General features: G+C 37.4%; 1 protein-coding gene across 9 annotated transcripts in view; it reads right to left on the bottom strand.

Moving 5' to 3' along the window:
• Positions 1-318: 318 nt before the first annotated feature.
• LOC108606538 (protein scalloped) overlaps positions 319-16,248 on the bottom strand; it is a 48,699-nt gene continuing 32,769 nt past the window's right edge. For 4 of the 9 annotated variants that reach the window (XM_033294598.1, XM_033294597.1, XM_017996726.1 and 1 more), the window contains 10 exons: positions 12,233-12,360; positions 11,496-11,634; positions 4,758-4,888; positions 2,834-3,508; positions 1,974-2,014; positions 1,723-1,915; positions 1,587-1,649; positions 1,349-1,521; positions 1,047-1,281; positions 319-534 (listed from right to left, as the gene is read on the bottom strand). In XM_033294598.1, coding sequence (XP_033150489.1) covers positions 421-534; positions 1,047-1,281; positions 1,349-1,521; positions 1,587-1,649; positions 1,723-1,915; positions 1,974-2,014; positions 2,834-3,508; positions 4,758-4,888; positions 11,496-11,634; positions 12,233-12,360 — 1,892 coding nt within the window. In that variant the 3' untranslated portion in view covers positions 319-420. Of the gene's footprint in view, positions 535-1,046; positions 1,282-1,348; positions 1,522-1,586; positions 1,650-1,722; positions 1,916-1,973; positions 2,015-2,833; positions 3,509-4,757; positions 4,889-11,495; positions 11,635-12,232; positions 12,361-13,891; positions 13,911-16,248 lie in introns of those variants that run through there. The other 5 variants (XM_033294600.1, XM_017996731.1, XM_017996729.1 and 2 more) reach the window with 4 other exon arrangements.

The raw sequence follows: 16,248 nt of genomic DNA, 5'->3' as shown, positions 1-16,248 counted from the left end.
CTGCTGCAATAGCTCCAAACGCTGTCGCTGCTGTTGATGATGCTGCTGCTGCTGCTGTTGTTGTTGTTGCTGTTGCAGCTGATAGCTGCTCTCTTGCTGCACCTGCGCATAGAGCACTTCATCCACCTGCAAAGCGCTTAAGCTGCTGAGCTGTTGTTGCTGCTGCTGCTGCTGTTGCTGCTGTTGTTGTTGCTGCTGCTGCTGCTGCGGCGATGTTGGTGAATGCTTTATATCCTGGCTCTTGTCAGCACTGCTGCTCTTATTGTTATTGCTATTGTTATTATTATTATTATTATTGCTGCTGCTATTGTTGTTGTTGTTATTGCTGGTGTTGTTGTTGTTGGTGTTGGTGTATTCGCTGATTTGTGCATTGGTGGGGACATTAGCGGACAGATTTGGCGCTGCTTCATGCAGCTCATGCTATTCCTTTATAAGACGATAGATATGATGCGTAGTACCGCTATTCTGGGCCGCCACCTCAAACACGTACGCTATGCATAGCAGTGTCTCTTCCGTTTCACGCGCTCGCATTACCTAGAGCATACGAAAGAGAGAGAGAGAGAGTGAGTTATAGTGTTGTTGAATTTATATTGTAGACAAACATTGATGTAAAAGATGCAAGTCATTGCTTTCCATTACATCTATTCATTTGAACTGAACTTGAATTACGCTCAGTTGCATTCAGATTTAGCCTAAATCGATTAGTGCTTCGATTAATATCGATTGATGCATGCAATATGAATTAGCTGAATGTATGCGAAAGAACAATTCACTGCTTTGAAAAGGGAATTAATTCAATTCAATAGTGCTTCGATTAATGTGAATTAGCATTCAGTTTGAATATATTCGAAAGAACAATTCACTGATTTGAAAGGGAAATTAATTCAATTCAATAGTGCTTCGATTAATATCGACTAATGCATGCAATATGAAAGAAAAAGAAATGAATTCAATATGAAAATAATTCTTGAAGCAGCTGCAACTGAGCATTTGGAATTCTGTCGAATGCATTCTTTTTGCTAGCCCTGGTAGATTTATCTACTCACCTGCAATATTGTGAAATTCTCGAGCACACTGTTCATCATATAGCGTTCAGGTAAATTCTTCAGCTTTTGTATAAAATTGATCATATATTCGCACATGGGTGAGCGCTGTATGCGATAGACATAGCGATTGTTCTCCAGACGTGAATACTCCTTCTCCACCTTCTCCACCACCTGTTTGCCAAAGCTGCAAACGATTGTCGAGCAGACAAGCTCAATGTTCTCATTGCTCTCGTATCTGAAAAGTGAAATTCGATGAGTATAACAGTTTGAGTTACGTATAACACTTGCCGGGGTTAACTTACTGGCTGGTCACACCATAGAAATCACCCGTTTCGCTGCCTGTCGTCACATCCGTGTTGAGATCCGCCCAACATTTAACCAAGTAGAACGCATTCTGTGGTCCCTTCTCATAGAGATCTTTGAGGCCGCCGTTTTTCTCCGGAAATTTATCCAAGATTTGTCGTATGTCAACAGTCTGTGCCAGGGAAGGAATAACAGCATGAGTACAAGTACACATGAAAGATGAAAGATGGAGCTTACCTCTAGCAGCGGATCGGAGAACGAGGGCTTGCCGCCTAACTGCACAAACAGATGTCGGTGATACTAGCAAAATAAAGCGAGAGTTTAGTTTAGTTTAGTTTGCATTTAGTTTTAGGATTGCGCATTGGGCACTTACGATCTCATCTCTTTGGATTTCCATGAAGGCGGTAAACTCAAGCAAACGGAATTTGTGCGTAGCTATGGCTCTGCCCTCCCAGGGCAACTGTGTGGGCGGTATGCCAGCCTCAATTTCACCAGATACCGCCGTCGAGGGCTTGCCGGGTGTGTAGGGGGGCTGGGCAAACGGCTTGATGCTGTAATCATAGAAACTATTTTGGTCAATGCAAATGCCGTTTTAGAGCTGCATAATATCTAATATCAACTTACTCTTGCGATGTGCTCGGCTGTAGACCAGGCTGCCAAAATTGCTAGAAAAAGAAAGAAAATATAAATAGATTAATTATGATAATGATGCAATGATTTATATACATAAACTATATATTAGATTAGATTACTGCTAAGCAAAGTTTGAGTTTGAGTTTGATGAATATAGCACGCAACAAAATGATTTGGGCGATGATTGATTAATAAATTAATTAATTGACACTTTGTATTCTTTTTTGAGCTGAGCTAACACATAGACAATAATAGATATATATATATATGTATATATATGCTGGTATTACGTACAGCTGAGACAACAGTTATATGGTTAGACACACATAACGAGCAATGCGGATAGATCGGTAGATAAATATATATAGCAAAGGTAATCGATTTCAATGAGCAAGCGAGCGTTGGAGCAATTGGTTTCAGGCTTCTCACGAAGAGTGGGGGCGGGCGAGTGACGAGTGGCGAGTGAATTGTAACGAGTAGAGCAACATTTAATGAATTGAGTATGACAAAGAGCGAGTGGTAAAGGTAGAGAGAAAGAGAGCGAGCGAGTAGCGGCAACGAGTGCGTACACACAAATTAACAAACGAGTAGTGCAGCCAGCGAGAGCAAGAGAGCGAGCGAGAGCGTAATAGCGAGCGATCTGATGAGTGGGTTACATATGTATGTGTGTGTGTGTGTGTGTGCGTTTTGACAAATGTGGTGCAACTGTGGGTGGTTGGGTGCTGGGTTATATATGTTGCTATTGCTATTGCTATTGCTGTTGCTGTTGTTGTTGCTGTTGGTGGGCGGCAACGCTGAATGAGAGCTTTAGCTTGGTGATGAACTTTTGGTATGACAATTTGCTTGCTTACGCCCGGATACAACGGCGGATGATGCAATGGCGGCGCCGCCGTTGAGCCCTCAGCACCCGCAGTAGTCACCACATCCTCGCTGGAGCCTTGTTGCTGCTGCTGCTGCTGCTGTTGTTGTTGTTGCTGCATGTGGTAAGCCGCTGCAACAGCCGCCGCATGGTGGTGATGATGCGGATGCATGTGGTGGCGGTGGTGGTGCGGCAAATTGTGATGGGAATGGTGGGCAGTAAGATGGTGACGCGGCGGTGAGGCCGACGCTGACGCTGACGATGCCGGCAGCACTGCAACTGAATTGGGGGCAGCACCACTAGCAGCACCACCACCACCACCAGCAGCACCAGGTACCGCCGCTGGAGATTGACCCACTGCAACGGCAGCAGCTGCAGCAGCTGCCGCCGCCGCCGCCGCAGCAGCCACACCCATCTGATGATGGTGGTGCGGATGCGGATGCGGATGATGATGGTGGTGGTGATGATGGTGGCTGTGCTGATGGTGGGCAGGATGCGGCAAGTGGTGCTTCGAGTGATGCACGCCGGCCGCCGTCAGCGCGCTGGCCGCCAAAGCCAAATTGTTGGCCGCCTGGGCGGAGACAATTTGTGAACTGGACATGGAGCTCATCGCCTGCAGCGCTTGCTCTTTCTCATTGAGTAAATGCAAGGACACACCATTTGGTTCCTGCAATAGATTTTTACATGTTTTTTTTTTTGTTGGTCTCTGCACAAATGTATGTATTGGTGTGTGTGTGTGTGTGTGTATCAACGGAACACTGGGCGTATGAGTAATGTGCGGCAGAATCAGAATCAGCTGCTGATCAAGCCAAGCGCACACACAAAGAAATTGAGCGAAACACAGATAGATAGTTAGATGAAGAGAAAGAAAGAGAGAGAGAACATAGCATAGTGTTGCTATCTCTTTCACACTGCATTCCTTTGCGTATTGTTGCTCTTTTGGCTGCTGCTGCTGCTGCTGCTGGTGAGAAACTCAGAAACACTTTGACGCTTTTCATGCTCATCGAGAAAAATTTCCAAAAAATATACAAATGCCAAATATGCAATACTAAATGTTACACTAACCAACAAGTTTGCGCTTCAACTCAAACGCCTATGCTTTTGATATAAAACTAGAAGTAAAGCTCATACATTTGTTTGTTCATTGGATTGCATTAATGCTTTAATTCCTTAACAATCGCTGTCTATGTATAAAACATTTTCGATAAAAAAAAACTGCATTTAATTTAAATTTGAATTTTGGTACTTTAAATTTTGAATTAGAATGCAAGCAACAAATTGAATTTGAATTAGAATTCATTTTGTATTCAATGCAAAATACAAAATATTCAAATACACTAGACGCTAAATCAGTATATATATATATATATATCAGTATATATATTTCAGTTAATTATTAAAAATTAATTTTTAAATAGTTTATATATCAAATTCAAGTATAGCACACAAGTTTATACGAAAATGTTTAACACACATAATAATTGTTAAAAAATATTTTTAGAAATGAATTGACGCTTTAAAAAAATTTAACAAGACTGTTCAAATATAATGCCAACCTAACTGAAAATATTTCATAGATTTATACTTCAAGACTTCTTTAAAGTTTATAACTAGCTAGCTGTGAAACAAAATAAATATGCCAAAATATGAATTAACTTAACATCAAAATAATTTTTTATGAGCGTATTCAGAAAAAATTGCATTCAAATGTTTGTGGATTCAAAATGAATTTAAATACGAAATGTTTAACATCTGCAGATAAAACAAAATAACTGAACTATGAAGACATTAAGCTATCGAAACTATCAATAATAAATGCCATAGCTGACGACGGCTATAGCCGACAGTGTCAGACTCTGTAGCGTCATTTTCTCACAATTTAAAAGATTTCAAAGCTTGGTTTGGGGCTAACTTACGACTTTAATTTTGGCTTGAATTTCACGGAGTTTTCGTCGGGCGAGCACTTGTATATGGGATGAGACTTGTTTGCGGGTTCTCGTCTTGCCCGTGCGCAATTTAATGTAACGTGCGATCAGCTCATTGCGGCCTGTAGAAAAAAAGAGCAGAAAAGTAAAAATTATAAACTATAGTAAGACTCTAAAACTCAATAAGTTAGCTTAGCTTAGCTTACGCCTGAGGAATTTCAAACTGCTTGACTTGCATATATCCTTAGCTATAGCTTAGCTATATATATATATATATATATATCCATGTTTACCTATGTGCATATTTTAGCTAGAGCAGCGCATAATCAAACCTTTTAGAGCATGAATGCCTATTAGCAACCCCCCTCAGCCCCCTCAGCCTTTGCCTTTTTAGTTGGAAATTGTATTGAATACGCGCCGGCGACATTTTGCACGTGTACTGACGTCAGCGTCGTCGTCGTCGTCGCTGCTGAAGCTGAAGCTGAAGATGAAGACTCAGCTCAGTGGGGCTGCTGGCTCTCTCTTTGACTGCTCCAGACAGACAGACAGACAGGCCCAAGCCGCTTCAGCTTTTATTGTACACACGCTTATGCGTTCACTAATTACATTCTTGGCATAGTTTCAGTTCTAACCGAATAAAATTATTTTCAGCGACTCAGACCCCACCAGCGACACAGACAACAACGCAGCATACGCACCCAAGCAGGAGCGACAGAGACTACAAGAGTGAGAGAGCGAGAGAGAGAGTGAAAAAGAGCAAGAGCAAACTCTAACAACAAAGGCTCTTGGGTGGGTGAGCGCTTCGGCTTTGGCTTTGGGTTAGGGCGCAAGCAGTTGGAGAAGTTTCTGCCATGGCAAAGCGGCAAGAATTGCACACACACACACTCAAACACACACACACACACACATAGATACATAAGCTATGGCATAGCCACCACCAGCAGCTTGCTAAGGGTTTGTTAGCGCCTTGCTAGAGCCTGCACCAGGGCTGCAGCATAAACTATCTATAAATTGTCTAAATCAATTGTCAATTATTATTCTTAACCAAATCATAAAGCTATTAACACATTTTTATTGATTTTCGTTGTCTTGAGTCAAATAAGTTGGCACATCTCTAACAAAATTCTAATATAATTTTTAATTGTTATTTGTATTATGGAATTTTCTTGAAATAAATATTATAAAATGCATAGCTATGCAACATTTTTAAGTTTTTTATTTATTTGTATTGCCTAGCTTAAGCTTTAAATATTTTCAAACAGTTCTAACATTTTTTCGTGAAATTTATCAAAATTATTTAAAGTTTGCTATTATTTGCTTAAAGTTTCATATTGTTTACTGGAACTGAATAACTATTGCGCTTTTAATTTTAAAACTGTTTTGACATTTTTTTTTAGTACTGAAATGTTAGTTTTAAGATTTGTTTGTCTCAATTTCGATAAAAACAGCAAAGCTTAAAAAAAAAAATGTGCATTAATATTAAAAATAAAATGCAGCTATTGTTAAAACAAATTATAGCTGTCTGAGTTATTTAATAAATAAAAATATTTCCATATAAATAAATATAAATTTTTTTTTGTTAGCAGTGAGTTTAACATTTGCTGTGTTTGCAGCCCTGTTTGGCTTATGGCAGCCAAGAAAGCGTCCTGCACACATACACAGCTAGCCATTAGCATATATATATGTGTATGTGTGTGTGTGTGTGTGTGTGTGTGTGTGTGTGTGTGCGTAGTAAGCGCAAATGCTTAATATGTAAAGCCAGTGTTTTAATTTAATTACGCTTTAAATCTTTTGCTGCAGATCGATGTACGCAGCCACGCCCCCCGCCTCCATGCAGCCCAAAAATTCAATAAGCATTTTATAAACTTGTGTGTGTGTGTGCGTGTTTGTTTAAATCTGTTACTTTATTGCAATTTGTGTGTTTGAGAGTGCAAAGTGCAAGACATTTGTCAATGGAAAACGCTTTCAAATCAATTTACAATCGAGACACACACACACACACACACAAATACTGTCAGACCACTGTGCGGTAAACCACTGTGCATGCCGCTGGTCGCAGCTTAATTGTCAATTGTTTAAGCAAACACAATATGCATGTTAAGAAACTATTAATTGATAGCTGCAATTATTAATTGAATTAAATATTGTGCAATTGAAAATCTAGAGCTGCAGCGTTTAATTAAAAAAAAACTAAATTTAAGCTACAATAAAAATAAAATAATTTATAAAATGTAGCTAATTTATTCATACAGTGAAGTGAATGGCACAAGCTTTGTTTAAACAAAGCAGCAATGCAAACAAATTGAAATCTTGTAGCTTTTGTATTTTATTTGGTATTAAACTTAAAAGTTTTTGGCTATATATATGTTATATATATATGGCTGTGATTTTTTTTAATAATTTTTAAATTTAAGTTAAGGTTTTTAAGCATTTTTTATAAAATAAAACATAAACTTTGCTTGCTGCAAGCGCTTAAAACATTTAATATAATTTTATAAAATAAATTTTGTATGTTTTGTAGCTCACTGTACATGCGTATGTATGTGTATGTGTGTGTGTGTGTGTTTGTGTGTCGTCGTTGATTTATATGTGCACAAAGGTTAATCAATCAATTGAAGTGTCGCTGCTTGTCAAATCATATTTATTTTATTAAGCTCACACACACACACACACACATACACATGTATATATTGTTTATAAGCATGCAATGCATATAAATTTGGTTTACTATTTCATAATTAAAACTAAACTTTTGCTGTTTTTTGTCTGTCAGAGTTTTCAATTTCGCAAAATTTAATAGCCAAAAGCCAATTTATGCAACACTTGAAAATCACACACACACACAAACACACACATACATAGAAAATGAAGTTGCATGCAGTGTAATATGCTTGCTAAGTTTTGCCGCCAACAGTGCCGCATATTTGTGGCAGCCAACAAGGCAAAATTTTTGCTTTGGCCACAAATTTCACAGGAGTCGTTGGCTGGCACCTAAACTGGCTGAGCGGGGGCGGGGGTTTAGAGGCGTGGTCGCTGGCAGATTCGCAGGCAAAGGCGCAGTTTGTCTACCCAAGCGTTGTCATGTGTCATAATCTACTGCAATGTGTGTGTGTCCGTGTGTGTTGCACTATGTAAATATTTTGAAAATTAACAACCAACACAATGGTTATATTTTCACACATAGAGCCCAGCCCCAGCCCCAGCCCCAGCCCACTGCCACGCCCACAGCCACACGCTCTTGTTTTTTTTTTGTGCAGGCCTGACCATGGCCTAATCCCATGGCTGCTGCTGCTTTTGGCCACAGTTTGCCAATATTTTGTTTTGCGCCTGCAGCAGCGCAGAGAAATATTTTTCACAGCAACAGCAACAACAGTTGCTGCTGTTTGTGTTGCTGCTGCTGCTGCTGCTGCTGTTTAGCAACAATTTTTTAGCAGCTGGCCAAGCGCAAGGCATTCCCAGAGCATTTAGCTGTTGTATTAGCCACGTGTTGGCAATAAATATAAGTTTAGCCGACGCTTGTCACAATATCTGTCGCATATTTAGCCGTGGGTTAAACGCAAGCCGGCAATAGTGGGTTAATAAAAGAGAACAGTTGCATGTTTTGCAAAATTTATGCGAGAATCGCAATTGGCTCACAATTATTTGCATTTCCTTGTTCACAGCCTTGGCAAGGTCCTGAATTAATAACGTTGATTATCCTTGCCAGCAAATTTCTCATTGACTTTGACAGCGCCATGAAAAGTTAACCCAAACGTTTAGCAATTGTTCAGATTCACACGTTTATCAAATATATTATTCAGTTATAAATTTAATTTCAATACCTAAGCTTTCAAATGTCGAGTCAAGATATCTGCAGTCTGAATTTTTAATGCTATAATGACGCCTAGCAAGGACTTTTTATTTATTCTATGATTGATGTGAACGAGGTCAGCTAATTTTCCTGCACTACAGCTGCTAGCAATTGTTGAACTTATTGGTGAATTGAACAATAAGAATTACACATAAAGAATTTATTTATTTCGAAGTTATGATTGAATGTGAATTCATTTGTTTAAGTACAGCTGCTGCTTATTGGTGATTTTGTTGGTGAATTTAACAATGTAGAGCATGAAAAGAATTCACCAATGCATTGGTGTAGCAGAAACAAGCGCAGCTAAATCCTGTCAGTCCAACTGGTAGTAATTGGTGATTTTGTTGGTGATTTCAACAATGAGGTGCATTAGAAGAATTCACCAATGTATTGGTATAGCGTAAACAAAGTCAGCAATACAACTGGTAGAAATTGTTGAATTCACCAACGCTATGTATTGTTGAATTTTTATTTTGGTTTTATTTTTGTTGAATTATTGGTTTTGGTATAAGAAATAAAGCAAACTAAAGTGTTGGTGAATTTACAAGTGCGAATTGCTGAAATTGTTGGTGAAATGTTTCAGCAGTGAGCCGTAGCCGAGATTTTCGTTCAATCGAACAGTTAATTGAAACGCCAAATTACATGCAAAATTCAATAAGTTGCAAGTCAACAGAAAAGTTTGTAGCTGTGCGCTGACTGCATTAAAATGAAATAAATTAGACAAACATAGCCCCAAAAAGTAGATTACAAATATTTGTATAAGAGTCAGCATAAAATATTGTTGACCTGGCTATGGAAATGAATTGCAAATATAATTTGCTTGATTTAAAAGGACATCGAAGTGAAATATGAAGCTTCAGTTAAAGCTTAAAGCCACTTGCAGTTATGACATATATGAGAAAATTGAGAGCATGCCACTGCAACTTGCCGCAAAATGAAATTCAAGCTGCAAGCAGCAAAAGCTGTGTGCTTAGTTATGCAGCAAAGCCAAAAGACAAATAGCAGAAGCTAAAGCTATAGAGCTCTATATATGAAGGTGTCACAGTTTGTGCGGTGGGTGGTGGGTGGGCTGGGTGTGTGGGTTACAGAACTGAAAAGTGAAAATTAATTACTAGCTCAGCTACAAAAGCAAACACAGGCGCGCACCACAAAACAAATAAACAGAGACAGAGAGCGAGAGAGAGATAGAGAGCGAGCTAGGTAATTCAGGCAAGGGAAAACAAAAGGCTAGGAAAACAAAAGCTGAGCCTAGGCTAAGGCAATGCGACGTTGCATGCAACGTGTCCTGCAGCCATGTCCTGGCTGCTCCTGGTCCACTGCGATGTCCGTTGCTGTTTTTAGCAAAACAATATTGCGCAGTCGGCACATAAATTACAAAAACTTGTTGTTTATGCGTGTGGTGTGTGGACGTCTCTCAAATAAAGCACGCAGCCTGCAAGTACAGTATGTGCTGCCTATAACGTACCAGCAGCAGCAGCAGTAGCAGCAGCTATAAACGCTACAGAGGGTGCGGCTGCCCAAAACGTGCGCTTTATGTCCTTTTAGCTTTTATAATAAATACGCACACACACACACACGCACAGAGTGCCACATGCCACACACACACACGTTGGCAGTTTTAGTTGTCAGCACATTTTCGCCTGCTCAGCCGCAATACGTTAGGCTTACAACATTGGGTGTTAAACCATCTGACAAGCTCTCTTCGCCCGTTCGCCTGTTGCCGAACTAGCTACCCCTACCTACCCACCCACCCACCATTCGCCACTCCAAACTGCTCCGCCGACTGCCCGCGCCGCGTCGCACACACAAAAGCGCTTTGACACAACTTTTCAGCTCAAGGTTCAAAGCACGGAATTTATGTTTTCTTTCCACAAACATACGCAACAACAACAACAGCAACAACAACAAAAACACAGAAAATAAATAAATAAAAAACACGGAAAATTGAAATAGTTAAGCGCATGGACTCGACTAACAATTGCGCTATAAACTAATTTGTTTTCTATTACAAAATAAATATTACATTCATTTAATTCAATTCATTTGCTATTTAGCCAATTTTCGATATCGAATTCGTAGTTCTAACAAATGCGCTTTAAATTTATTTCAAAACTAAATTCATTTAATTCCATTATATATTATTTAATTTATTGTTGTTAAGCTAGTTTGCTTATTTGTTAACTCTCGATATCAAATTCGTAGTTCTAATTCAAAACTAATTAAATTTAATGAAATTTTTATATTAATTAATTTATTGCTGTTTAGCTAGTTTGCCTATTTGTTAATTTTCGATATCGAATGCGTAATTCTAATAATTGCGCTAAAAACTTATTTCAAAATTAATTAAAGTCAATGAAATTTTATATTAATTAATTTATTGCTGTTTAGCTAGTTTGCTATTTTGTCCATTTTCGATATCGAATTCGTTGTTTTAGCTATTAACTTTATTTGTTAGGTTATTTCAATTATAATTCGATCAATTTTCGATATCGAATTCGAAAAATCGCATATTGTAGCATTTAAAGGGTATCGAAAAAATAAAAACAGACTGCAAAAAAAAAAAAAAAAACAGCCACAACGGCAAGGACAATAAAAGCAACAGCGGCAACCGCAAAAATTCCTGTTTGTTTTCTGTTTTGCGCTATCCACAAACACACACACACACACACACACAAATACACACGCACAACAAAGCGAGAGCCAGAGCAAGAGAGCGACGAAGCCAAAGGAAAACTTTGTAAACACTTTGTACTGGGGGGGGAAAACTCTCATAGTCGCAACTCAAAGGAGTAAACTTACACACACAACTGTATGTGTGTGTGTATGTGTGTGTGTGCGTATCCTTAAATGGAAACTAAATGTTCTGAATTGACACTCACCATACATTTTACCCTCATCGGATAATATAATTTTCCTGCGTCCACATGGTGGATATATTGATAATGCCTCTTGAAAGCTTTGCTCAATGTCTGGACTCCAAACACCTTCGGCATCAGCGGATGACAAGTCCTTTTCGTCCTGCGAATGCACACAAAAGTTTGTTGTAATACAAATTTAAGTAGCAAATCAACTTAACCTAGCTAAGCTTATTTTATTCGATTTAAATTAATAATTTATTGCAATATATAATATTAGACAAATCAAATAGCTTAAATTAAATAGCTAAAAAATACTTTAATACGCATTTTAAATGCCAACAACATTTTATTAAATTTATAGAACAAAATTTTAGGCTTTCGATTTTTTGCAAATTTAAAGCTTAGACAAATTTTAATTTATTGTTGTATTTAATTTCAGCATTTAAATAGTTAGTTAATTTTATTAAATTTATTGCAAATAGTTTAAAAAATAGAATAAATAGAAAGCGACAAATTTCTTTTTAATTTTAGACAAATAGTAAATGCTTAAACAAAAGTTAGACGCAGCTAATTTAAATGTGTAGAAAATATTTTAATAAGCAAAGCTAATTTTATTAAATTGCTATTAAAAGTTTTTTTGACATTTGCAAATTTTAAATTAAATGTTAGCGCTTTTGTTAATAAAATAAGCTAACTAAACTACATAATTGTTATTACAAATTGAGTTTAATTTAATTTTCATTATAAATTTGACTCACATCGCTCATATCGCCAACATCCAAGTTTTTACTGTCCACCATGCTGCCATTTGTGTCTGCCGAACCCAGTGGACCCGGTGGACCGGCATTCACTGGTGTCCACGGGGATGGTATGGTGCCGGGTCCGACTGCAAATAGTAAAATAATAGCAATTAATTTAAAAGTTCACAATCATGTGCGTATAACTGTCAAAATCTGTGACACAATCAAAGAGCGCCCAGTCACCCACACACACACACACACACACCCAACCACCCACACCCACACACATTGCCAACTGTTCATCAGTGTCTAAATTGTTGTGTGTGTGTGTGTGTGTGTGTTATGAATTTGCGTGCTATGTGTGCTAGATGAAAAGCGCTTCAACATGCACTTAAGTACGTTTTTCATTTGATATATTTAACAGTGGCGCCAAAGCGAATGCGCCTACACCAAATTGTTAATCAGACTAACAAGTGTGCTTCTCTCTCTTTCTCTCTCTATATCTGTCGCTGTGTGACTCAAGTGGGATTATGATTGGTTTAAGCGCAAGCTAAATATCAATCAAGACTAACAATAAGCAAAGCAAATCTAAATTTAGCTCTTAGCCTAGAATACTTGGAAATCTGTACGCGTGTTTGCTTATAAATTTTATATGGCTTTTGGCTTTAATACGAATTGTTAATACTTAAAAATGCATTATAAGTTTCATTCGAATTTCGTAACATTTATTCAAATGCGCACAATTAATAAACAAACTTAACTTTTAGTTAAATTAACTTAAAGCAACTTTTACTTTGTATGTTTATGCAAATTGATTTACTTCGAATTACATTTAGCACTTCGAAATATTTATTTAAATGCGAATACGCCAAACCGAACTTAGCTCGTAGCTTAGATAACTTTGCAGACTTACTTTAATTCGAATCTTAAATCGTTCATAATATTCACATAATTCGACATCGAATTACACCCTTCATTTCGAAATATTCATTGCAAATATTAATTAAGCATGTTTCCAAGCTCTTAGCTTAGATAACTTCAAAATAAACGTTGTAGAGACTGTCGAAACTTACTTCGAATTCGATTTTAAAATGCTTAATATAATACAAATAATTGCATATCGAATTACATGCTTCATTTCCAAATACTTATGCTAAATATTAAGCCAGCTGAAAATGTGCTGAGACTTTCGAAACTTACTTTAATTCGAATAAAATGCTTAATTAATTCAATATCGAATTACACACTTTTTTTTCGAAATATTTATTGAAATATTAAGTAAGTTGGCTGCCAAGTTGAATAAACGTTGTAGAGACTTCGAAACTTACAATAATTCGAATCGTTAATAATTCGAAATATTTATTTAAATAAGCAAAAGATAAAATCAAAACTAAGTAAAGTATACTGCCAAGCATAGAAGTGTTACTTTCTCTTGTGTGTGTTTGTTTTTAATTCGATAATAAATTTTTAGGTAATTTAAATTCGATTTAAATTTCGAAATAATGCTATATCTCTCAGACTGTCTGTCTGTCAGCAGCAAACCTGTTGGCTATTATCTAATAAACGTAAAAAGTAAAAAGGCAAAGATTAGCTACGGCTGCTACCTGTACAGGCAGAGACAGGTACGTAGAGTCTTTCAATTTGTTGTCGGAGACCTTGAGAGAGTCTCGAACTCACCGTTGAGATTCTCGAATTCCTCAAGGGAATCCAAATGTTTGGAGAATGGCGCCACTTTGGAGCCGCAATGCGTGTCGTTTTTTAAATAAATTTTGTTTAAAGCACACACACACACACACTAGCACACTAAGCAATGAGCAACAAATAAAAAAAAAAATTGAAAAAATCACGTAAACATTACACACAATTTGTTTTTTGTGTATAACAATTTTTTATGTTTAAATTTTTTTTGTTTTGGGGATTTTGGCTGAGCACTTTGATTAAGTGCAAGTGGCACACGCGTAACGGGTTTTGCTTATTGTTTAACACACACACACAGATATATATATATATAATATATTTTCAATTCCAAAATGTTTATACTAGCGTCTGTTTGTTTGAAACGCGCAACGAAAACTGAAAATGCCCTTTAAGCAACAACAAAATTTTTCACTAAAATATTTCTGCTGCTCTTGTGTTTTTTTTTTTCTTTTTGGTTGCTTAGCTTCCAGGCTGGCCACAGGGGATGGTTCACAGACAGGATGCAGTGCTGCACACACACAAACGCACAATTAAGGGAAGAAAAAAATACGTGACAGCGACGCCGACGCCGACAGCGACGTCAACGCTGCTGTGCGTCACGCTTCTCATATGCGACTAAGCAGGGAAATTCCAAGAATTTGTCTAGGCCAAAGAAGTTTGTTGTTATTTTTTTCAAAAACAAAAAAATTAAATAAAATATTTATAATGTTGCCACAAATAGTAGCAAGCTGTACTTGCTGAGTGGGGGCGTTGGGCTGGGGTTGAGTTTGTTGCTGTGCTAAACTATTTTTTTGGAAAATAATGCAGACAACAACAAATGCATTGCGCTTAACCAGGGTTGCTTACAACGGCTGTTAGGGGTGAACTGTGCCATTTTTCATAATCACACACACACACACACACACACAGAGACAGACAGACGCACATGCATGTTTAGTCTATGCAACGGGGTTTCCGGTTTACTGTAATTTCCAATTAGACTGACTATACTTAAAATATATCTGCCCCATAGCATAAGCTGCAGCGACTATCACAGCTGCTGTTGAGGTTAGAAGTTAATAAGGGAATGCCATTTATGCATGTGCGTGTAGCCTGCTCCCCCCCACCCCCATACACTCTCAGTGTGTGTGTGTGTGTGTGTGTCTGTGTTGCTACCCCTGCTGGCAATTGGAATTTATGGTATTTATTATTTTGCTTGCATTTCTTCGTTTCATTACACGCCTGTGACTTGCAACAGCTGTGTGGCAGGCAGTGGTGGCAACACCATCATCATCATGGTCATAGTCATAGTCATAATCATGTTCCATGGCATTTAGTTGTTCTCTCGGTGGTGGTTCTTGGTGGTGGATCAGCATTGTTGCCAGGATCAGTCACCCCACAGCGACTAAAGCGCTTACGCTCGCTCTCTCTCTCTCTCTCTCTTTCTCTCTCGCTGATCTTGCTCTCTCTATTTATTCACTCTATATGCTTTTTATTTTTACTAACTAAAGCTTAATTTTAGTAGTCTCAGCTATATATTTTTTTATTATTTTAATTAAATTCAACTAAGCTTCTATCAACTCCGATCAGTCATACGATATGTTTATTTAATTATTTTTATAACCCACCCCTAAGCTCTAGAGCTACCAGCTGCAAACTGCTTAGATCCTTATTTATGCGCTCACTTCTCTCTCTCTCTCTCTCTCTCTCTCTCCTCTATATCTATTCATATTTCTAGCTGCTATCTAAACTGCCGCATCTAGCAGCCCAACCCTTAAAACTGATTTAGTTCAAAAATTTACATTGCAATTTTTTTTGTTAGCCATAGACAAAGCGTGCTGATAGTTCAGCATCTATCCATATATATATATATATATATATACATATGTATGTGTGTGTGTGTGTCCATGCGTGTGCATTATGAACACTTGAAAAAAGTAAAATGCAATTATCTCAGATGTCTGAACGCTTGAAAGCATTGCCAAGCGCATAGGGATGGCCGCACTTTTAACCCCTTGTTGACCAAGGGCCATAGCCATAGTCTCATAACAGGTTAGGACACAGATCAAAGCAACTATTAAAGCATAGCACAAATAACTATAAAAAAAACTAAAGCAAGCAAACAAAATTCAATTAAATTTCATAAGTTAGCAAAATTAAACTGCAAATATTGAAAACAATACTTAAGTTAAAGTGGCACAAAACTAAATTAAATTAAAATTTATAATAATAATTTCATATATTGTAATAAAATAAATATTAATATAATTAATATAATTAATAAAATAAATGTGCTTAAATGTTGAATAAAAATAAACATAATAAAATGTTGCTAATATTTAATTAATAATTTTTTG

This window comes from Drosophila busckii, chromosome X, assembly GCF_011750605.1.
Source record: "Drosophila busckii strain San Diego stock center, stock number 13000-0081.31 chromosome X, ASM1175060v1, whole genome shotgun sequence".
Taxonomy (NCBI): domain Eukaryota; kingdom Metazoa; phylum Arthropoda; class Insecta; order Diptera; family Drosophilidae; genus Drosophila; species Drosophila busckii.
This window is presented reverse-complemented; position numbering and strand designations above follow the sequence as displayed.